Source organism: Corythoichthys intestinalis, chromosome 3 (genome assembly GCF_030265065.1).
Source record: "Corythoichthys intestinalis isolate RoL2023-P3 chromosome 3, ASM3026506v1, whole genome shotgun sequence".
Lineage (NCBI taxonomy): Eukaryota > Metazoa > Chordata > Actinopteri > Syngnathiformes > Syngnathidae > Corythoichthys > Corythoichthys intestinalis.
The window spans coordinates 16,777,457-16,802,787 of record NC_080397.1 but is presented as its reverse complement, the minus strand read 5'-3'; the positions used below and the strand labels follow the sequence as shown (position 1 = coordinate 16,802,787).

Here is a 25,331-nt window from a genome sequence, read left to right as displayed (position 1 = left end):
TCACTCAAGTCGGAAAAACATGAAAAAATCGGATTCGTGCAATAAAACCTGCAGTATGAACCTAGCCATAGTGAATCATTCAATTGTCTGCTAAGTGGCACTTCCGTTAATCAGGTCAAACAAGTTTTGCTCTTAAAATCATGAAGTCCTGCAAGGGAGAGCGGTAATGACGCCAACAGCTTCAATAAACTCCTCTGCCTTGCACAAGGAATGTCCCAATATACCAAAAAGGTGATATAAGGTGATACTTGGTATCAAGATGAAATCAATGACAGGAAATTAGCCACTGTGTAGCTAGTGCCGATGTAGTTCAATGAATTTATGGCATTCAATGACTGTGAAAGATCATTTTCAGTCCCTTTGATGCAGATAGACGTCCAATTCATTTGAACTCAGAAAGGCTGGCAGTTCCGGTTCAAATGGATTTAACCTCTATTGCCGTCATTGGCAGGCAATGAGTTCACGTTATTTTTTCCCAACTCACAGATGGTGCAAACGTTAAGAATTATTTTTACAAAAGTCAAATTATTCATATATAAGGAATAAAAGTAGTACCAAACACACATGGTATTATCAATTGGCTAGTCCAAATTAGTTCAGCTAACCAATATCAAATGCAAAACCACACTTTATTTTCAAATAAATATATTGTGAAATAGGGTGTGATAATGAAAAGTCATGAATCGTGATACTTTATAGGCGAAAAATCAACCAATATGCTCCTGCCAAGAATCAATATAAAAGGTATCACTTAAAAAATAAATAAATAAAAAATATGACCCAACAGATCTCAAAACTGTCCATTAGAGTAGTGTCTACTTTAGCTCACTGGCTCCCATTGACGGCGCTAGACATCCAATTCGTTTTAACTGGGTTGGGCGTCTTGTGCCGTCAATGGCACTGAAACCAGAGCATTCACAGCCAGTCTTTTGTGGACATTTACAGGTCACTTCCTGTTGATGTTATGTGATTTCCGATTAATTTAGAGAGAATCTTGAGTCCTTTCCTTTTCAGTCACCCAAAATCAACAGGTAGTGACCTGTAAATGCTTCAAAATCAACCGGAAGTGACCCGTAAATGTCCGAAATTGACAAGGAAGTGACCGAAAAGCAACAGGGAATCGTGAGATGCCCCAAAATCAAATCGTTTTCTGGCAGTGGCTTGCAGCGAATGAATGAAATTTCATTCACTGCCACCACCCCACTTCAAACGGATTGGACATCTAGTGACAAACTCATTACAATTCACAGTAGAAGGATGAAAATAGCCTGTTTTTTTTTTTTTTTTGCTTTTGAGGTCTTTTTTTTACATTTTCTGTTTGGTCCTTCATTAGTGTATAGCACAGAAGCAGTTCATACAATATAATCAACATGCCGCTGTTCAGCTTTAGCCACTTTGTACTCTGAGATGACATCCTGCATGAACCTCACCTCAAAAGCTTTCTCACACCAAGCCCTCTGTCTATAGGGGCTGTCATGTAGCCACAAAAGTCACATACCACAGCCTTGAAAGAACTTGAAATTTTTACCCTTAACCCAGGGTTTTCCTCTTTCTAAGTCCTGTGGAGACGCAAAGCACTCTTTGGAAGGAATATTTCATGAAAATATTCAACCCTTTAAGACCACCTCCATTTCGCTTTCAACATTTAACTATGAGCGCGCCAGGAGTCGACATTACCATTTGGTGACGGACTGTATATTACCATTTCACATCCCAAAAAGTTGAGATTTTTTTTCCAAGACTTCAGAATCATTGGACTAAGTGGGTGTTATGCTGTTAGAAATATTTGTATTAATTCATCGATTGAATTATTAAAATGAAAATAATAGATGGATGGACAGTGAGAAAAATGTAATACTATGATATGGACTATATCAGTGGCTTTCTTATTGTTTTTTTTTTTTTCATAGTATTTAAACGAGTGCCCTGAAACGAGTTAACTAATTTGCAACTTGATAGCAAGACGCAGAACGGTATATGTTGTCGTCTTATTAAATGTGACTTGCAGAGTGAATATAAAAAAAGAATGTCACATTCAAAATCCAATAAAGACGTCAAATAGACATACACCTTTCAATAAACACCCTAATTTTTTAAAACAGTAATGATGTAATTCCCTCCGGTGCAATTCACCGATGTCAGTTTAGGTACGGCAAAAAAGCGAGAACAATATCAATGAATTCCTACCTCTACAAGAACAATATTGCTATTAAAAATATATCACTAAGTGAATCTGAATGGTGCGTTGCAAATCACATGCCGACAGAAATTTGCAGTAAAGCTTATTGATGTAAGCATTATCTTTGTAAGTATTACATGCGCACTAGCATAGTATAGCATGACCTTAATTATGTGTAATGTAATATAGCCTGCGATTCACACTCCTTGTACAAAGGCTATTTGACTAACTAACAGTGGCAAGTTGGATAATTATCCTGGTGTTCACATTATTAACTCATGCGCCATCCATGGCAATGAAAGATGAGCATTCAGAGCATTGTTGGTTTTGTCAAGGATGACGATAACAAAAATATTTTGTCAACGTACTATTTTTTATGACGATGACGTGACGACGATCTTAAAACGTGTCTCAGGAGAATAAAACATAACAAAACGACTGTTTTTGTCTGGCAAGACGACAATGACATGAAAATGCGCCAGCTTCTTTCATATGTTCACAATGCATGACATTTGCTTATTGTATACGTATTGTTAGTCAGCCTGCATCGTACCAGTGTTTGGGTCATGCTCCAGGCTTGCTTTTTTTGAAACACACGGTAAGATTTATTACCTTTTTTTGGCAAGAGTGAAAATGCAATATTGCTTTACCATTTTTTTAATGGTCTGTGCTGAGTGATCAGTACGCACTAAATGATACTCGTAGCATTAGCATAGCATTCTCATTAGCATTAAATTTACCATGGCGAGCATCTTAAAACTTTTTTTTTTTTTTTTACAAACATATCATGGCATCTATAATGTACTGTTTTTCTGCTGAGTGTGTATGATTATCACGAAGTCGGCATTGTATTTGTAGACACTACAACATGTGCTCGTCTGTCAATGTTCATTTGAAATTGTTGGAAACCTTTATTCATTTTTTGGACTATAACCTTTGAATTTTACAGACGAAAACATTTTGAGTTTTCATCTAGGAAAACTAGACGAAGATCAACACATTTTGAAACAACTAAAATATGACGAATAAGTAGTTTGAAACAAAAGAGACGAAAATTAAAAGGGCTGCCAAAAACAACTCTGATTCACAATTAGACCTTCCAGTATAAAAAAAAAAAAAAAAAAAACATAAAATGAATAAATCTTTAGAACATATTGATGGACAAATACCGGTTTACACAGCTTCTCTCTCTCTCTCTCTCTCTCTCTCTCTCTCTCTCTCTCTCTCTCTCTCTCTCTCTATCTCTATCTCTCTCTCTCTAAAATATAGAATTAAAACAACTGTTTGAGGTAATGTTCAGGTTCACAACACGTCTCTGCAGCCCGAGCCCCCGCCCGTCCACCTCCCTACCCCGCAGCTCATTACAGATGCCCTAGTTTACTCATGAGCCAGGAGAGCCTTTTTAGCCTCATTACAAACTTGGACACCTCCCATCGTTTGTACCTTTCTACCAGACAAGATCTCCCACATGCACTGTTTCCAAGAAGAAGCTTTAAAAGGCTAGGAAAGAAGTGATGCTCAATCATACTGTACATTGTTTTTATATAGAGTATCGATTGAAAAACAAATACTGTACATATATACAGCTTTGTGTTTTATGTAAGACCAATTTCTTAATAGTGATCGTTGGCATCAACATTGCAGTCATGGAGAACTTGTGTGTCTCATATGCCTCCACTGTTTTGACACCCACACTATTCATGCTGCCTACCTAAATGAGATCAAATACAACTTTTTTATTTTATTTGTCTTCAATATGCTGCAGGAGACTGAAAAAAATTGCCAGCGGTCTACAAAGCAACAACAACTAATAAAATTTGCTGATTCCGTATTATCCGATAATACACATGAATATGATCTATTCGATGGACCCAGACTTTGGTGTTGATCCAAAAAGGAATTGCTGGCCAAATGATGAGTGTGTTTACATTGCTTGTCTCAGTGGGTTTGCACTCCACTAAATGCCATAGAGTGCAAGACAAGGTTTAGAAAGAAAAAAAAAACTGATTTTTTACGATGTGTAAGAGTGGAGAAAAACGGTAATTAAGCCAGTGTTTCCATTTCTTTCATTCAGTCATTTATTTTCCATGCCAGTTTTCCTCACGAGGGTAACAGAGGTGCTGGAGCCTATCCCAGCGAACTACGAGCACACACTCATACCTACGGACAATTTAGAGTGTTCAATCAGCCGCCTCATATGGTGGCCGAGAGGTGTCAGTTAAAATGCAAAGTCCAAACAATCCACAAGCCCACAGCAATTACCGTTTCTCTGCCTTTTTGAAATGTTAACTGGCGTTTACCCCCGCTGCCCAACTTGAAAGCAACACTCGAAACCAACAGAAAATAGCGCTGGCGTGACATCAAACAAGTCTGAGTGCAACACAGGAAAGCGGAATGCACATACACTGTAGTGTGATGAAATACCTGCTATGCGTAGAAATTACTGTAGAGGTCAACCATTTAGATGAATTAAAACTAATAAATAACAAAATTAAATGACAAATAATATACTGTACTTACCGTCAATGCTGAGAGGTGGCCGGCAAGACACTGTTACGCAACTGGAAAAACAAAAAATGACTGGAAAAAAACTGCAAATTAGACACGCGTCGTAAAGTCTGGTACATCGACATCCGAGTGACAACCTATATTTGAAATTGTCCCGCCTGCCATTCACGCATGGCTACTGAAATAGAAAAAAGTTGATTTTCTCTTTTCACAGGTTCGGGAAAAGGATGACTTCTTTGGAAACAACGCAATAGAACAACAGGTTGTATAACATGAGACAATAATATAAACCAATAATCATAATGATAAATACTGTCGTAAGTTGTGTGAACTTGTTTCCAAAGAAGTCATCCTTCTCCCGTCCAAGCCTGTCTCCTTTGTTCTTTCTAGGCGAATGTAACAAGTGATCTATTTGGAGGGCAAACAGCCAGATGGTGTCCTTTTGCCAGCTTTCTGATTGGTTGACTTCATGGCACATTTGTAACGTATGTGCCAAACTGAGCGCGCAGAGAAAACAAACTGGCGAGCACAGGGGTCAAGAGATTGAGCGGGTAAAACTAACTGCATACACAGTTATGGAGCACAGAATACCAGTAGATTTTTTTTTTACACAAAATTATTTTCTGTGCTCAAAATCTTTAATTCCTTGCTCAATATATTTTTCTGGGCTCGAAGTCTATTTTTCTGTGCTAATAATCGACCATTGCTCGCTCAGAACAGTGGCACAAATATAACACCATAAATTTAAGTTAAATCTTTTTATTAAGAAAAGAACAATGAAAAGCTGGCCGGCCAGGACAAAAGTCCTGGAGTGCCTCAAGTGACTTTAAGATGATCTGCCACGACCTTTCAACGCATACACATTTTGTTATTCCAAATGTGAAAAGGCAGGCCCCCATGTTAACCAATGAAGTGGCTCACGAGAAAGTGGAACTTTACCAGGTAGTTGTGTTATCTGTTTATGACTTCGCTGCAGAAAAGCAGATGAGAGCTGCACTCTTATTTTGCCCAAATAAAGTCAGAAAGACAAAAATATAGAAATGAATGTATCAAGGGAATTGAACAAATATATGGGAACACATATCTACACTGTGATATGTGCGGCTATTGTAGAAATAAGCTCTAATGGACTAAGGAATTGAAATGGGCTCCGTCTGAGTTTCAGACAGCAAAGAGAAAGAGACATATTGCACAGCTGGAGAAACTATAAAAAGCGTGCTATTTTCTTACGGTGGCGACTTTTTACTTTTCAAGTGGATCAGTGTTTATGTGAAGTCGCGTTTTTCATTTTGTTGTGTTGAAACATTATTTTTTCTGTAATCATAGTTCTACGAAATTTTCATATGCATATTTAGATTCATTGAGCAACTATATTTCACATGTACATTTATACGAGCTGTTATTATTCCTTTAAAGCGCTGCTGTTTAAAAAATGTCAACACTTCCATTCAAAATGGGTATAAAGAGCACCAAATATTACCAATATTTACTCTCATTTTTTTCATCTCCATTCGCTGATGCTGCCTTGAAACCATCACATGAGCAACTTCGAACCAAGTTATTATGTAAATACTAAAAAAAAAAATGATGAATTAACTTTTTAAAAGACATTCATTTAAGCAAGCTACAAAGTATCACGATATACTGTATCACCACTTTGATGTCTTGATGCCATATTTATCTGAAATAAGAGTTCAAATACATCGGATGTCGACCACTTGAAAAAATAAAACACATAGAAAATTGATTTCAACAAAAGATAACTTTTTCCTTTTAATTAGTGGCTGGAGAGAGCTATAGGCTGCCCTTACCGCACTTCATGAGGGTGTGTTTAATTTAACAGCGTGACAGTTACCATGTGATAGTCCCTTTAGCCCCTTCACCTCCTTTATACCTACATGTAACGATTCCCATAGCTTGTTGGAATCCTTGGCCTTTACGCGATAATGGAGTGTGATAACTCAGTAGACATGATGATTCTTTCTTGGTTTTATTTCAAGCTTGGATTTCAGCAGTTGTCCTTCACTTAATTGACTTTTCAAGGATGAAGTGAGGAAAGCTTGACATGTTTTATAACATCCAATTCCTAACATCTGCGCTGGACATAGAGTACTCTGCCTTAATAAATTGTCCGTCAAACTGCAATGAACGACATATGCCTTGTGCCATTACACAAAATAACCTTTCGGTGAAATATGCTGTGCTATAATGGAGTGTTTTTCCAATCATTGAACAGGCCTGTCCGTTGTAATTCAGTTTCTAGAACTGTCAACAAGACACTTGTTGGCAATAACTACAAAAGTGGAGCATTATAAGTAAAAGAAAATTGTTTCATATAATCAGAGGTGGGTGTCTCAAGTTACATTTACTCCGTTACATTTACTTGAGCAACCTTTTGAGAAAAAATGTACTCTATAGAGTAGTTTTACCATGCCATGCGTTTTACTTTTACTTGAGTAGATTCGAAAATAGAAAAAAACGCTTCTCTTACGCCCCTTTCAGATTTATATTCCGGTAAATTGCCGTTTAAGGTGACGCGGGATTTACGCGTCTCATGGCTTTCAGACATTCTTAGATGTCCGGGGAATAACTAGGGTTGTATGTCTGAAAGGGGCTTCTGATTTATCACGTGTTTGCGACTCGACGCTCCCTGTGCTGGGAGGGCGCCTGGCGCAATTTTATTACCCGGACATTACGTCATCTTTGGTCGGCATCGGCAACAAAATAAACCATGCATTTCCCGAGATAGACGATGGACTGTCTCTCCCTCGGCTCTACAATCCAGTAGCAATTTCATTTCGCTATGTTTCCAGTTTTAATTTTGCAATTTCCAGTTTGCCATGTTGATAAGTGCAAGTGTTTGTTTACCGCTTTTCGTCTTACTGCAAAGAAAGAGGAAATGATCGGCCCGCCATGATGTTTACGTCATCAGCCTTTGCGCAGTGACCCGGGAATTCAAAGGCTGCTTTCACACATGCCGCGTTCCGGGGAAATCCCTGACATTATACTAGGACACGACCTAGTTAATGTTCACGTAATCTCCGTATCAGTTGACCTGGCAAATTGCTTTCAAACATAAGGGCCACCCGTTTAAATCCTGGGAATTAAACGGAGTTCAGTTATGTGTGAAAGGGGCTTTACTCCGCTACTTTGGGCAACATTGTTCCTCTATATTCTACATATTAGTTTTGACTTAATTTTTGCTAAAGATGCAGACAGTGGCTCTAACAATTTCACCAATGAAATGTCGCAACAATAATCACATGACTCCATTATGCATATCAGACGTAACAATACAGTCACATGACCACGAACAAGCTTGCAGTTGGAAGTTCGATGTTAACACCAGCATGTTCAATCACGGGCCGTCTTTAAAGTGTTGTAAATAATAAACTTTCATATAGAGTGGTGCCATCAACATTACTCAATACAGAAAACCAGACATATGATCGTTTTAATTCATTGTAATGAATATTTTTCCCACTTGAGGGCAGTCATGCTCTTTGGATGGGTGATGTTTTTGTAGATTTTCTAGTTGGAATTAGATGATTTTTTTGTTGGTTTTTTTTGGGGGGGGGCTAATATGGTCGTGTGATAGTATAATAATAACAGTTCAGATAATAATAATACATTTTATTTCTAGAGCGCTTTTCATGCTACATAAAGACGCTTCACAAGAAAGACAGAAACACAATATCTCAACATCAATAACAACAAATCAATCCTAAAATTAGATTAAAAGCAAGATAAAAGTGATTTTAAAAAATCAAGAGGTAAAGAAAGAACAGAGCTAAGAAAGACTAAACAGGTGTTTTTTGAGTCTGGATTTGAAAAGTGAGAGGGTGGATATATTACGAAGATCGGGGGGTAGGGAGTTCCAGAGCTGGGGGGCACAGTGACTAAAAGCTCTGTAACCAAAAGTGGTGGGACGGACATAGACAGAGAGATAGATGACATTGTGCTGAGAAAATAAATATACCATTGTTTGAAAAAATATTAGACATTGTAGCATTGTACGTTACAAATATTACTCATTACTTGAGGATTTTTCTCAGCGAATACTTTAATTGTACTTGAGCGCTTTTTATGGATAGCTACTTTTACTTGTAATTAATATTATGTTGAAGTAACGCTACTCTTACTTGAGTAAAAGTTTTGGCTACTCTAACCTCTGTTCATAATTCACCGTGAAAGTATACTGGAGCAACAAAAGCAGTGTACGTTTGTCCAAAAAATAAATAAAATCAAATAAATATACAATCACACCATAAATTTCTGTCAATATCAAGAAAACACATTATCAATCTAACCACATATTGTAGTAATATTAACTGGTAAAATGCATCACAGCACCAGTGCCCGTCCCCAGATTTACAGACTCCACGTTTTGCTAAGTAATTCTGTAGCTATTGATCTTCTGTAGAGGCACCCATGGCTGACAGTGATAGGAGACGTCTGATGCTACTGTGACACCGCGCCAAAATAATAGGCGTGTGCGGAGCAATCCCAAAGCACCAGCTGTAATTGGAAAATTGTACTTGGCTCACAAAAGGATGCCAATAATCACCCATCCGTGATAGATGCCTACCAATTTTTGAGTTGAAACCCAAAGTGTGACGACACATTTAATATATGAAATACAGAAATGATGTCGCATCAGTCATTTGACCTTGATTAAATGTGCCTTTGCTTTTTCTTTTTTTAATTTACATGTCTGTTATACCGTCCGACATCTATTGGAAGACCATTCAGTGATTTCGCAAAGCACCCGGCGAAGTTTTTGACGATCACCGGATTCAAATGTACATATTTCTCGGCAAAAATTGATTTAAATTGTCGATAAATTCATCAAATTAATAATAAAAAAAAAACTTGTTTGGCCTTCTTAAAATGCGTATGTCCACCTGTCTCTGTTATAAAATACATAGGAATGTTAAGTGCTTTTTCTCATCTCCACTGTGCAGAAATATCCTCCACACTTCAAGTATGAGAAAATTACTCTCTGTGACTGAATTGACAGGAATGACCTTGCACTGCATTCAGTACCAGTGACGGCATAAACGCTAAATATTGACCAATTCACCTAAGATTTGATTTTCGACAGTAAAAAGACTCAAATAAAGAACTTCACAAAAGAAGGGGAGCTTGACACATTATTTAATTACTTAATGTGGTGAAGCAGTAACAATTGTTTGGGGTTTCCCGATTTCTATGAACGTGAGTCTCGAAAGGCTAATATATTTTTGTAAATGAAATGATTATGTGGTGCTCTACCAGTGAATCGTCTTGTTTTGTAACTAACTAGAGGTCGTCCGATATGGCATTTCAAAGGCCGATGCCGAATAACGATAAATAATTAAAAAAAAAAAAAAATTCCGCCGATTCCTAATTTCTAAAGCCGATATACTTTTTTTTTTTTTTTTAAAGCACACTGATTATGAAAAGAAACACTTGTTATATTAATGTACAGTATATATTCGGAGTTAAATTTAAAGTGTCTGTGACAGCATAAAAAAAATTCTTAAATAGCATTATACTGGACTGTCTCAGAAAATTAGAATACACAATATTCTAATTTCCTGAGACAGTCAGGAAATTAGAATATTGTGTATTGTAATTTCCTGAGACAGTCCTGTATATATACACAGGACTGTCTCAAAAAATTAGAATATTGTGTATTCTAATTTTCTGAGACAGTCCAGTAATGTGAATTGGAATCATACTTTGAGATGATTCGACTACTGTACATACAACAATTTGGCAAAGCGCAGATGACGAGAAATTAGTTTTTTAATCTGCCGTTCAGCCCCTGCCTGTCATTATAGCGCTCTAGCGTCCCCGGCTGGAGGATGACGTCGGCAGGGTCACGATTTCATCTCATTTAGAATTCAGCCCATTGAGGGGGAATTATTCAGAACGAGGAAAATGCGACGAAGGGAGCGGCAAAATGTCATTGTTTCAATCTCTCTACTCCAATATTTCTACAAGATATTCTTTTCATAGAAGTATTTTTCCCTAATTGCTAAATAAATGGTATGGTCATGACAAATAACAGTTTTGTGCTAAATGGAATATGACATTATAAAAATGCATTTATTCAGTACAACATGGCAAAATTACTCCATAATGGTCAAAACTGTCGACTTCTTGCACCTACTAAACAATAATTTATGCCACCGGAGTTAATCCGGCTTTTGTCATTTCCCTGCCCCAGCTTTGGGGAGCGTAAACAAACCAGGAGGAGTGACAGCTAGCTAACATGCTAACCCGAACTGAGCAGCGTTTCCAAGTCTTATTCTCACCTTTAAAAATCAGATAAAACTACCCCGATCATTTCACACGGCGGTAGGGTTGTCGATTGTCTTCACCGATCGGCGACCCCTCTCGGCAGCGAGCAATTTACAACTCGTCGTTCCCCTGCTGCAGGCAGGAGAGCTCGTTTGCCGGGGAAGCAGCTGGAGAATGACCACCGGACAAACCGGGCAACTTCGGAGGAGCGCGTAGCTGCCCTAGCCCAACCCGAGGATAGTGGTCTATTGCCGGGCACACAAAGAGGGCAGAGGGGGCTGGAAGTCTGGACGATATGAAGAACATGAGCATGAGCTGAGTATCGCGTTCTCCCAGCAGCGCACGCGGAGAGGACCGAGGGGGGTATGCGACAAGCCGATGGTCGTTGGCCGAGTGGCATGCTCGGTGGACAAGGAGCATTGTCATCCACATAATGCAAGCAACCTCTGTATTGAAACGTGTGCCATGATCCCAGTATATGCCATTTTACAAAACATGATGTTTACTCGCGTCCTCATAAGTCCAATGGTCCCACAGTTGTTGGACTTGTTTTGGCAAATCTCGGGGTGAACGGGAACGTTTTTAAACTCAAAAACCCTTGTGCAGCAACAAAACCGGACAGCACATTTGGCTGGCGTGATGCAAAACATAAACGAATTAATCCGCAAAATCAGCTGAATCTGCAGTCTATCTTCATGCTATAAAGCAATGCTGCATTATGAGATGCTGACCCAGGTGACGTCACATTCGCATTCGTCCTCAACCCGAGACTGGAGCCAGAACTCACTCATTTTCATGGTGCGGGATTCAAAAATTTTAATAAATAAAAGAATCGCTTCCACACACATCCAAGTGGTCCATTTCATTCAGGAGCATAAAATACCGCGTGAAATATGAAATAAACATGCTTTTTGCTGCCATATGCACTTTAAGTGGTGCAAAATCACAATTAACAAATATGATCGCCCAAACAGTGAACATAACACTTATCCTATGATAACGACTATATATTGGCTGATGGCCAATCTTGAAAAAAGTCCATGTATCGGCCTGATAAATCGGCCAGCCAATATATCAGTCGACCTTTTTAAGAAAGATAATCACCTAAACAGTGAACACAACAGTGACCGATCTTTAAAAAATTCATGTATCGGCCTGATATACCGTATATCGACCTGCCGATATATCGGTCGACCTTTATTTGTAACTATTGTTTCTAAAGAAGATGCGGTGCCCTTTAGATTAAAAGTAATTATACATACCATAAATTATTTGAAAGATTGATCAACTTCAGTAAACTCATTAAAGGTGTTTTCCCATGTGGAATGTAACCTTGAACATTAGCAAGACTTTACCAATAAAATCATTTATAAAAAATGGCTATGATGAAAGCACATTTCTTCAGTGCTACGTTTAGGAACAAATGAATTAATTTTAGAATATTTTGAGTACACAATAGTAACCTTGGCTGTGATTGTTCCTGCACTGTAATGAATGGAATGATCTTACATAACAACAGATGCATACATTTTCCTATGATATTTTAATGTTGAAATTTGTCACTTCTTATCAGTATCACCTTGGAATACCAAGTTGCTCAACAATGCAGATTTTGACTGTCATGCCATCAACAAATGGCAGCCATTGAGTTCAGCTGAAGTAACCTATCACCGATACTGAAAAAAAAATTCACACTATTCTAAAAAAAATCTTTTTTGTGGATCATAAGCTAAAATACACTTCACGCCTCAATTTGACAGCAAACTGCAAAACAAGGGCTATAAATAAAAGCGACTTTTCCCATTTTGAAAATCCCAGAATGTTGTTGCATTCAGTACTTCAAATAATACTTTATTTCGCCCATGCTCCTCTTTGAACCAATTTAAGTTCTTTGATAAGCACTTCCTCCGCATCTGTCCTTGCATTCTCCATAAGTGTCCGTCTCCTGTCCTTCTAATCAGTCAAGCTTGAAATGTGGGCAGGACAACAGAGACTCGGGCGGCACAAAGACAAATAGCACTGTATCCATTAACTTGTCAGGGAGGCAGACAAACAAAATCTCCTTCAAACCCTAATGGGAATGAAGTTATGCGAACAAAAGTGAGGCCACTGATCATTGATAAGAGAGCACGTTATCAAGATTGACTCATAAATCGGGATCAGCTATTAAGTATGACTTGTCCTTCCAAAAGTGACTTTGACTCCTTTTGATTTTCATGGCAGGGGATCTTGACAGTAGCGTGACCTCTCTCAACTGATTGAAGACCACGACATTTTAAAAGCAGAGTGAAGGGCACTGTAGAGGTCAGCCACAAGCCATTCTTATTCAAAGTCACCTGTACTTTATAATATTCACTTTAGAAGAATGTTATCATCTGTCTCTATTTAAGATATCAGTTTTTTCTTTCTTCATGATGGCAACCGAAGAAGAAAAAAGTTGATTTTTTTCTGTAATTCTCTTCATGAACAGGAGATGACGACACAATTCAGGAACTAATAGAAAGCGATGATCACATATGCGAGATACATTTATTAAGAAAAGAACAATAAAATGCTGGCTACCAAAGACAAATGTCCTCGAATGCCCAAGGTGCCTTCAAGAAGATCTGCCTCGACCTTCCAAAGAATATACTTTTTGTTATTCTAAATGCAAATAGGCAGGCCCCCATGTTAACCCATGAAGTGGCTCACAAGAAAGTGGAATTTTACTAGCAGCTATGTAATGTTCTCAGCTTTGACCTTGCTTCAGAGGAGAAGCTGATAGCTGCACTCTAATCTTATACAAATGCAGTCAGAAAGAGGAAGAAACACTATAAGAATGAATATGAAAATGATTGGTGGTTTAAAAAAGTAAAAACTCTTAGAACTTTTTTGGGGGTGTCAACAGCAGTGTTGTTTAAAGATGGCTGCTCGTGACCAGTTGTTTTTTTATTTTGGCCATCAAAAGAAATTTCGACCTCCAGCAAACCTCAAAAATCAAACATTGAAAAAAAAAGTATTTTCAAAACTATTGAGAATAAACTAGTTCAGTTCAATTTTTTCAGGCATGCCACTTGTTTCCCCTTCAGCAGGACACAGAGCTATGCCATACAGCCCACTCAACCACTGTTTGCGCTGTCAGCCTATCACTCTTCCAAACTCGCCAACTCATTCAAAGAACACAACGACAGATTTGGTCCATCCTCTTCCTCGAGTTGATGAAATAATACATTCACTTGTGCTAAATTCAGTTTTCGATTCATTCCGCACATTTCAAAGTCGCTCGCTCAATCCAATAGGCCGTCACTCGCTACCTCGCCTCCCTCTCCTTAGGTGGCGCCTTGCTCGGCAATTCATTAAAAATGTTCACAATACGTCCCTCTTTCTTGACCTCACAATGGCTCCTGGGATATGTAGTCTTTCGTGGTGCTTTCGGTTTTGAAAAAGGACAAGAAATGATGGGAATATGGACATAAACACATGGTCCATGCAGCGTTTTAATGCTTATTATTATCTCCCCTTCTACTTGGTCGATTGACTTTAAGTAAAAACAGGCGTGGACCTTCTGTAGTTTCACATGAGTCCAATCAGCGGCATGTGGGTGACTGAAGAATAAATACAGTATCTACAGTATGTTAGAACATTTAACTGACCATTAACGGTGCAAATCTCTGAAACTGTATGTTAGGCCTCTGTAAAGTAACAATACTATAAATTGAAAATAATCCAAGTTTGAAAACACCAACTTTGAAATTGCCTGGCTCGTCACCATTATCACGGTCTTGGTGTGTTTGCCAAAGCTTGTAGTCACAGTGAAGCAGGGCATGATCCGCCCACCGAGCCAATCATCATCGCATTTTCAATGGCATCACGACCCCACCTATTGACCGGCTCTATCCTGGCAGAAGGCAGCTAGTTTGTGACAAAAAGAAGGCAAGGCAAGGCAAATTTATTTATATAGCACAATTCAACACAAGGCATTTCAAAGTGCTTTACATCACATGAAAACCATAAAAATCACATTTAAATCAATACAACGTAAAAACCAAGACAAAAGATCGCATTTAATCACAGAATAAAAATAAATAAATAAAAATAAAACAAAAATAAAAATAAAGCAAAAACTACTACTACTAATAATCATTGAAATCAGCAATGGAGATAAGCACAAGAGGAATAGAAGGCAGGTAGATTGAAATATATAGACAGTTATGGATATGCAGTGCTAAACAAAAGCGTTTTTAGCCTTGATTTAAAGAAGCTAACAGTTTGAGCATACTTCAGACGTTCGGGTAACTTGTTCCAGAGGTGAGGAGCATAATAACTAAATGCTGCCTCACCCTGCTTGGTTCTTGTTCTTGGAACATGCAGAAGACCCGTTCCAGACGACCTTAGGGGTCTAGATGTCTCATAGGGATCTAACAAGTCAAGCATGTATTTTGGTCCAAGGCCATTAAGTGTTTTGTAGACGAGCAGTAGTATTTTATAGTCTATCCTTTGACTCACTGGAAGCCAGTGTAGCGATTTCAAAACCGGTGTAATGTGGTCCAGCTTCCTTGTATTTGTGAGGACTCTGGTTGCAGCATTCTGTACTAGCTGCAGCTTCCTGACTGATTTTTTATCAAGACCTGTAAATATACCGTTGCAGTAGTCCAATCTGCTGAAAATGAATGCATGCATAAGTTTTTCCATGTCTTGTTGAGTCAGAAGCCCCTTAATTCTGGTTATATTTTTTAGGTGGTAATAAGCAGATTTAGTGACGGACTTTAGATGGCTATCAAATTTTAGGTCTAAGTCAATAATTACGCCAAGGTTTCTGACTTGATTTGTAGCTGTAAGTGACATTGTGCTAAGTTGGCTGCTTATCTTTGACCTTTCCTTTTTTGGCCCAAAAATGATCACCTCTGTCTTCTCCACATTTAACTGGAGAAAATTCTGGCACATCCATTCATTGATTTGATGAATGCATTTACTCAGGGAGACTAAGGGACTATAATCATGTGGGGACACAGAAATGTACAGTTGTGTGTCATCTGCATAGGCGTGATAGGAGATGTCATACTGTTCCATTATCTGAGCAAACGGAAGCATATAGATGTTAAATAAGAGTGGTCCAAGAATTGACCCTTGAGGGACTCCACACGTGAATTTGGTTCGTTCTGACTGATAGTTTCCGATTGACACAAAGAAATCCCTATCATGTAAATAGGATGTGAACCACTGAAGAATAGTGTCAGTAAGCCCTACCCACTGTTCCAATCTGCTGAGTAGTATGTTGTGATCAACCGTGTCAAATGCGGCGATGAGATCCAATAGTAGCAGAACAGATTATTTGCCTGCATCGGTATTCCGACGAATATCATTTAGGACTTTGATAAGCACGGTCTCGGTGCTGTGTTGTGGCCGAAATCCAGACTGAAATGAGTTAAAAAGATTGTTTTGCATCATAAAAGTCTGGATCTGTTCAAACACAACCCTTTCGATAATTTTCCCCAGGAATGTCAGATTTGATATTGGCCTGTAATTACTAATGTTTGAGGCATCCAGATTAGGTTTTTTTAGGAGAGGTTTTATTACAGCAGTTTTTAAAGTCTGAGGAAACTCTCCTGTTTGGAGGGAAGTATTTATAATCTGAAGTACGTCTGGGGCTATGCAATGAAAAACAGTTTTGAAAAAGTTTGAAGGAAGGATGTCAATAACTATGTCAAAAAGAACTATCGTTAACTCGCGCTTCATTCAGCCAAATTGTAGTAACGTGCCCCTTCACATTCTCAGTAACGGTGTTGCAAAGATGGGAAAAGTAATTAATTAGATTACTTACTACTGAAAAAACACAATGCCGTTAGAATGCCGTATACTCTAAAGCCGTTATTAACAACTCTGCTGGCTGTGTCGTGTCAGCCAAACCAAACACTGTACCACAACTTTTTTTTTTTTTATACTAAATTACTGCATACTCACTTGAATGTAAAGTCATTGCTATCATGGCTTGGTTCGACGCTGCGTAACTCATTGGCTGTCATTATGCCACTCTTCCACTTCAAATGGATTGAGCGTCCACTAGTGATAAACTCATTTCAATTCATGGTAGAAGCATTAAAACACCTTTCATCGCCGCTACCAAAATGACCTTAGGGCAGCCATGTTGGTCAGGGCAACATAATTATCAAAGTTAGTGCATGGACATTAAAATGAACTCATAACGAGCCCATTTCTCAAGATTTTTTAAAATTATTATTTTATCAGTGTCAATGTATCTGTTATTTACACAGTGGCTGCTAATGACGTAACGTTCATTCAGGTTCGAGAGGTTAGCAGTGACTGATAGCTGCCAGTCAAAAATGGATTGGATGTCTAACAACCAATGAGTTAAGCACCCCGTACAGTGTCCAGCAGTAGACTACTTGTCATGACTCAACAATAACAAACAACCACAACATTGCCTTTCCAGATGGCTGTCATTTGCCTAAGAGATTCTGATTTCACAGCCATTATGAAAGGACATAACCCGGAAACAAGATGCATAATGTTCATTAAAACTGCCTTTTTAAATAAGCACAAAGGATCTTTGCACTCGCCGACTGGGAGCTCAGGGGTGCCATCATGTGCCGCCTTGTGCAGCTGGACAGCCGGGATCCTAAACAATGCGTGCGACTCAGCGCCAGTAACCAAGCAAGGGAAAGAGATGTATTGCAACGCTCCCTTCGAAACAATGCAGTCTGTTTCACCTGAAGGCGAATGCTTCCACAACATCAATTTGCTCTGGAGGACAAAGACACTCTATGATATTCTCCAAAGGGTGTTTGCTAGCGTCTGCCTCTCAGAGGACACTTGCCACCTCGAGCAAAGAATAAAGCATGAGCAGGTTGTCAACAGAGAGAATCGCTAATGAGCCCAAGGTTCCATGCAGTAGATGGATTCTAGAAGAGAAGAAAGCATTCTGGTGGAACACTTCCAAGAGGCTTCAAACATGAAACATCAATGATTAATTGGGATAACTCATCATCTCTGAGCTCATTACTAGGGGTGTGACAATATATCGAAAAGGTGATACAAGGCAATAATTAGTAAAGATACACGATAATATCGGTCATCGATAATTATCGACCGATAATGGCAATTATGACGTCACACAGATAATCCAGATAATTAAAAAATTCAACCGATAATGCAATCCGATAATTATATACTTGATTTAGCCTCCAAATGTGCGCAACCGAAGACTTCAGCACGCCGCCTCCTCAACCCCTCCTCTCTCTGAAGCCCCTGAGGGAGGAGGGGTTGAGGAGGCGGCGTTACATGACAAGAAGTAGTTGAATATTATGGCGGCTGTTACAAAAAAAAAATGACGCTGTCGCTATACGTGAAACATGTAACTCAGAACTTCCAAGAGGCGGAAAGAAAGCGTCCTCATTCAAAACCACTAACCCAGCATCCATTTAAAACTGCATCACAAAGATTTTTGGAACGAATACGAGGCTGCTGCTAGCGGGAATGCTAAAGCTATTGTAAACACAAACTAAGTGAAACTACGAGGCTTGTGACGATACAGAGTCGGGTTGTTTGGGAATGCAGCCCAAGGCGGGTAGTAAACTTGTATCTAAAGCAAAAAACCGGCACGACTGGAGACCGATAGTTGGCATGTAGCCGTCTTCCGACGGAGCCTGCCGCTCTGGCCAGTCTGGCAGGCCGCCGCCGCCTCGCTGTGGTGGAACCTCCGGCGAACACCCCGGTTTCTCGAGCATTCCCCCACGGTGTGCGAGCAGAGCCAGGCCCCGAATACGCCACAGCGAACCGGCCGGTGCGGGCGGATTATCTGGTACGAACGTAAGCTGCCGCCGCCGAGACGAGACACAATTTTATTTTTACCGAAAAGACCCGAGAGCAAAAGCCCTGGATAAAAAAATAATGCAGTTTATACGACCACCATTCTTCATGAAAAACATGCCAATCACATTTTCGCCACGGACATTTGGAAAAGTGATGTCCAGTAAGCAAGCTTATCATGACGGCACAGTGGTTAGATGATAACTTAAACATGGAGAAAACGAAGTCAGCCAGTCAATAATGCATTCAGTGTGTAAAATGACGAGCGGTCAGATGACTTTGTAACGCTGCCTTTATTTTCGGCTCAGCAAAACTCAGGCACAAAACAACACGCACTGGGATGCGAGCTCCAACTCCGTCCAAATAGTACTGCCGTGTATCAGTTTAGCTGCTGTAAAGCAAATGTCGTTTGTGCCGCAAATGTAAATAAAGCGCTGCAGAATGAGTACATGACATCGCGCTCTTTTGAGTTAATCATTTTCACAGTGTGCAACAAAGTATATAATATTAGCAATCACTTTTTAATTTAACTTATTTGTCTGCTCAATTACAGTCACAGGAGATAATCAAAACTTATTGGCACTTATTAACACTTATCAATTTTTATATGCACATTCCTGTTGTAATGAAATAACAATAATATTCTGTAGCCACAAATATTATTTAAAATCTTTCCTTCTTCCAAGTTTTTTTAGGATTAAGTATAATAATGTATTGCTTAAAATAAGGCTGTTAAGATTATTTTCAGCTAGCTATTTTTCTTCCAAGAAATCTGAGAGAAATACACTTGACGCGCTGACAGATAATAGATTGATATAGATTTATATTTAAAACTGACTAGTTTTAAGGAGGTGTGTTTTGCAGTGTATTAATGTTAGGTATGGCTTACTTTTAAAGGCATTTTTGTGCAACTTAGGTATTTACTCTGTAAGTAATTGTTGCCAAAAGTTTACCATTACACAATGTCAGGCAATCTGTCATTATTTAGATGTTGGAATTGAATACTTGTTCATATTTTATGTTGAAAAAAAGAGCAATAAATGATATTTTTGCACAGTAATATTTTCTTTTGTGCATACTTTAAAATTCTACATAAATCTTTAATAGAATTATCGGCTTGACATTATCGGTCATCGGTTGGAATGAGGAGGAAATGATCGGTTATCGTATCAGTTGAAAAATGTATTATCGTGCATCACTAATAATTAAACCCAAATGGTTATTGATATATTCCTATCAAGAATCAATATATCGTTTTAAAGAGGTGTCACTATTAAAAAAAAACAACAAAAAAAACAATAAGTTGCTACCAAAATCTTCCATTAGAATAGTGCAGACAATTGCACATGTCACTATGATGCAAGTCACAAGTAAGTCCCGAGTTTTACCTGTTGTGGGCAAGTCAAGGCGAGTCACGAGGTGATGTCAAATTGAGTTGAGCCGAGTCACAATGTTGTTAAGACGAGTCAAGTCAAGTCAAAAGGTTGTCGAGTCGAGTCAAATCGAGCCACAGGTTGTTCCATGAGGGCGTTACGAGAGCGGCCAAGGCGACCAAGCGGATCACTGGCTGGTGGGAACCAATCTACGATACGAAATTTTTCGTCAGCTTGTCAGGTCATTGTATCTCGAGTCTAGTCGATTCTCGAGTTATTGCCTCATAAGGCTCATAAGTCTAGTCGAGGTCTCGAACCCTCGCAACTCAAGTGAGTCAAGTCCGAGTCTGCATTTTTTTTCTTCAAATCCGAGTCGAGTTGCAAGTCATCAGATTTGCGACTAGAGTCGACTCGAGTCAGAGTCCCTGTGACCCAAGTCTAATTCTCTGGAGTAGTATCTACGTTAGCTCACTGGTTTCCACTGATAGACATCCAATTCATTTTGACTGGATTGGACTTTTCTAGCGCCGTCAATGGTACTGAAACCAGAGCATTCACAGCAAGTCTTTTGTGGGCATGCACAGGTCATTTTCTGTTCATTTTAGGGGCATTTACAGGTTAATTCCTGTTGATTTTGAGTCAATTCCTATTCATTTGGAAAAAAATTTGAGTCACTTCCTTAACGGACACCCAAAATTAACAGGAAGTGACCTGTAAATACCCCAAAATCAACAGGAAGTGAGCCGTAAATGCCCTAAAATCAAAAGTAAGTGACCGAAAATCAACAAGAAATGACGTGAAATATTAACTCATTAACTCATAGAAAGACGTCCAATCTGTTTCAAATAATAGGGATGGCAGCAAGTTTATTCCTCTACTAGTGATAAACTCATTCAGATTCCCAGCAGAAGGATGACAATAGCTTGTTTTTCTATTTATTAGTTGTATTGTAAAATGTTTTCCTGATCATTGTATCCATAATTGTGAGATTATCTTTATCGTGAGCCTTGTATCGCAAATTGCATCGTAACGTATCCAGAGGTTTCCACCTGGAGTCGACCACACAGTTGACACTGAGAGGCTTAAGCAAGCTTCAGGACCTGAGTCTGCATGACACACGCGACTCCCGAGGCATGCACGTTTCTAAATGTGCACAGACGGAAAAGCTGTCATGACCCAATTCCGCGGAGGGCTATGCACTATGTGTTTCTACAGCAAATCCCACAGGTAGGCTTGCCCGGACTGACTGATAAATACACACTCTAGAAACGCTTACATCGTGATGTCACCACGCAACTGGAGGGCAAAGATGGAGGAGGAGGGCTCATCTCCAGCTCAAGCAAGCAGGTGAATATTGTATAACAATAACTGGAGGAGGATATTTCTGTTGAAATGACATGTAAATGCTGAAAAACGGACATAGAAATAAATAATTATATGTTGAATTGCGATTTTGTTGTGGAAAATATAGTTCATGTTGTTCTCAATCAGTTTTTCAACCACAGTGCCGTGGCGTAGTGTCCGGTGTGCTGTGGAAAATGGTCCACTTTCACCTAATTGATGTAAAAATGTTTTTGTAAAATATATCCGCTAATGCGCAAAATTTGATGTCTGTATGTCCAATGGTCAGTAATCATTCAAATACTCAGTCAGATCAGTAGGTGTCAATAAGTAACTAATGACTTTGTATAGTGATGCAAAAGAGGTAAGGGATTAGTGGCTTACATTAGGGCTAGCCGCTAGCTAATGAAACTATAACGGTGACAGAGATGGTAAAGTTTTTTTTTTTTTTTTTTTTTTTTTTTTTTTTAAAAGAGGTTAACTCAGAACTGGACAATATTCATTGAATGGCGGTCAAAAGGAAGCAAAGGACCCTCAGTCTCAGGTGCAAGGTAATAAATAAAAGCTATCTTTTAACGCTATATTTAAGCTAGAATGTAAAGAACTTAACATAGTGTGATTAACTTTCAACAGGTATGCAGTGATAGCTCCTCTAATATAGAAGCCCAGGTGTGACACCGAGTAAAAATATTATTATAAAATGTGTTTGTTTCCTACTCAAAACACGACTTTAATTTTTTAATATAGAATACAGAAATTTTTTTAATTTGTTTTTCCTGATGCCTTGGGATTTTCTTTCCATAAAAATATATGCCGAGGCTGGAAAATGGTTGAAAAACACTGTCTTAAATGATCATAACAGTTTAAAGTTTGACCTGAAAAGATGGGGAGAATGTTTTTTCCAGGGGGAAAAAAAGGGAATTTGCAAAATATGGAAAATTGTTCACAGGATGTCAAGAACAATGACAGTGGAATTGCTGGCGAATTGTCGGAATAGAACCACAATAATGACCTTTTGGTGTATGTACGTAGGCTTTCATCAATACAAAATAAGCACAATTGTACGTGTTTCAGTTTAAGTCGTTCTAAAAGCCCTCTTGTTAAAAAGAAGGTCTCAACCTCAAATACAAAAAAAAAAAAAAAAAAAACACTAATCTTTTTTAAATCCAATTTTAAGGGGAATTAAAACATGTCTATATGTGTCCAGCTTGTTATCCAGTCCCACCACCAAACCCATCTCAGCCTGAGAGAGCGTTCGACCTGTAATGTGCATTTCAACAGCTCCATGGCAGAGAAATAACCCATCTAGGGGGGAAATTCCTTGCTTACTTGTAGGCGACTCACTTGAAAATAACGAGAGGAAATTGTGTATAGACATAAGTCAGGGCAATTCCAATTACGCACGAGATTCAAGCACAATCACAATTTACGCTCGAAATAACTGCTTATTTTCAACATGGAGTGGTTTCTTGTCGCGATGTCAAATGGAAGGCTTTCCCACTCACCTATCACATGCTGCGGGACAGCGGCGCTCACGCACAGGGCGATGGAGAGGAGGAGCGGTCCCATCCTCTCTCAACGAGAAAGCACGAGCTTCTTCGTCAAAGATGGGAGAAGAGCGAAAAAATCACGACGAAATATACCAAAAGTTGTCCCTTCGTCAGTCTCAAAGAGATTATTGGAGCGGATAAATATGTCCTATTTGAATAGGTCCTGAAGCGAGTATAGAGACGCGCCGGAACAAGTGGAGCGAGGTTGCCCGGTGCCTGCCCGCCTGCTTGACCCGTTACTACCGCAGTGAGTGGAGACAGAGGTGCGCGCTTGAGCGCAACTCTCCAGGACAAGCGTCAAGTTAGCAAGCGTGCACTTCCGGTTGTTCCCTCCGCAATAAAGGTGATGGGGGGGGGGGGGGGGGGGGTAGCACGATCAATGGAAAGGACCTTGACTAAGGACATTTCAAATAATAATAATTAGTGTTGTACTCGTATTTTTTTAACCCGATAAGCATTGATGGTGTTAGATGCCCAATCCATTTGAAGAGCATTTACAGGTTACGTCTGCTGACTTTGAGTCACTTTCTATTTATGTGGGGACATTCTTGAGTCACTTCCTGCTCAGTTATCAAAAATCAACAGGAAATGACCTGTAAATACCCCAAAAGGAAAAGGAGGTGACGGAAAATCAGCAAGAAATGTCATAAAAAGCCCCAAAATCAACTCATTGCCTGGTATTGGCTGACACTGACGACCATAGACGTCCAATTGTTTTGAAATAGAAGCGCTCACAGCGAATGAAAAAAAAAAAAAAAAAACATTCGCTGACACCCTACCACTTCAAATGGATTGGACATCTACTAGTGATAAACTAATTGGTGGGACGGTGCATCTTGTTCAGAGGAAGAACAGTTTTATTTTTTTAGCTCAGTGGCATGCATTGACAGCACTAGAGGTCCAATTCATTTGACATGGGAGGTTTCGCGGTAAATGAAAGAAAGTTCATTCGGTGCCGTCCTCTTACGTCAGATGGATTGGACGTCTACTAGCGATAAACTAATTGGTGGGATGATGCATCTTGGCCAGAGGAGGGAACAAATTTGATTTTTGTACCTCAAGGGCGTCCAATCCGTTTGAAGTGGGAGGGCTAGCAGCGAATGAATGAATGTCAACTAATATTAAACTCATTGAAATTCACAGCAGAAGGATGGGGCGTCCATCATGATCATCTTGGGATGGGCAACAAGTATAGTGCTCCAGTTTTTACAACGGTGTGCGTAGCTGGTGGCCATCTTGGGTAAGTCGACAAGGGGTTGGAAACTAAATCTCGAAGAGTACATATGGCGCAGCATTAGCATGTTACTTCCAAGTACTCCTCAATACCGAAAACGTTATTTTTGTGCCATATCAGAACCGATATTAGTATCGGCGCAACATTTAAAATACTGTTATTTTTTTACTTATGTGTAAATGAATTTAAACACTGTGTTATCTTGTCATTTCAGAACTGAGGGGCATTATCTTTAATGGCTTACAATTTATCTTTAAATAAGGAAGGACAAATTAAAAAAAAAATAATAATAATAATAATTCCAGAGGAGCGCAAAGGCTTTTTCGTACTTTAGATCATTTTCAAGAATAACTGCTACTTCATCACTAGTTTGTTTTTATATCAGGACAGCTATAATTGTTTTTGTGTATAAAACACCCTTAAATTCTGAAATGATCTCTAAATTGACCCTTGCAGGTACATTAGGAATTATCCTTACTGTATATTTGAAAAATAAACATTTATTTTGAAGGGTTAAAGATCTTAACCTTCCTGTGATAAGCTATCATTGACACAGTTTTTGCCACAGACAGTTTATCCTTAACTTTTCTACTGATGGACCTCCACCTGTTGAACAGAAGACTCTGGAATCACACAGCTAAAGAAAAACTGACATATCTATACTTGTTCGTATTTAAGGTGGCATTATTGTATCTTTATCAGTTCAAAACGTGTGGGTTTGAGTTAAAATTTTCTCTCTTCCACCCCAAATTTGCATCATGCAATGCTATGCCTACTATAAACAGAGCATCAGCAGTGCACCCTGTTGTTTGTTTAAACTAAAGGCATCAGTATAATTTTACGCCAGCGGGTGAATTTAGATGCCGTGCCAGTGTTTAGTGTATCAGTAGAGTGACAACATCATCTTGGAATGCAGTGAGATGGCATTCCATCAATGTAGAGATGTTACAACCTACACTGCCTGCATATTACTGTGACGTTGTGTTGCATCTTTCCTTCTCTGTGCAGTCTATACATCACATTGGGATGGAACAATGTAACTCTTGGGTGGA

General features: G+C 39.0%; 1 protein-coding gene across 1 annotated transcript in view; it reads right to left on the bottom strand.

Moving 5' to 3' along the window:
- LOC130913247 (EGF-like repeat and discoidin I-like domain-containing protein 3) overlaps positions 1–23,333 on the bottom strand; it is a 223,279-nt gene extending 199,946 nt beyond the window's left edge. The window contains exon 1 of the mRNA XM_057831709.1: positions 23,001–23,333. Coding sequence (XP_057687692.1) covers positions 23,001–23,064 — 64 coding nt within the window. The 5' untranslated portion in view covers positions 23,065–23,333. The remainder of the gene's footprint in view (positions 1–23,000) is intronic.
- Positions 23,334–25,331: the final 1,998 nt, after the last annotated feature.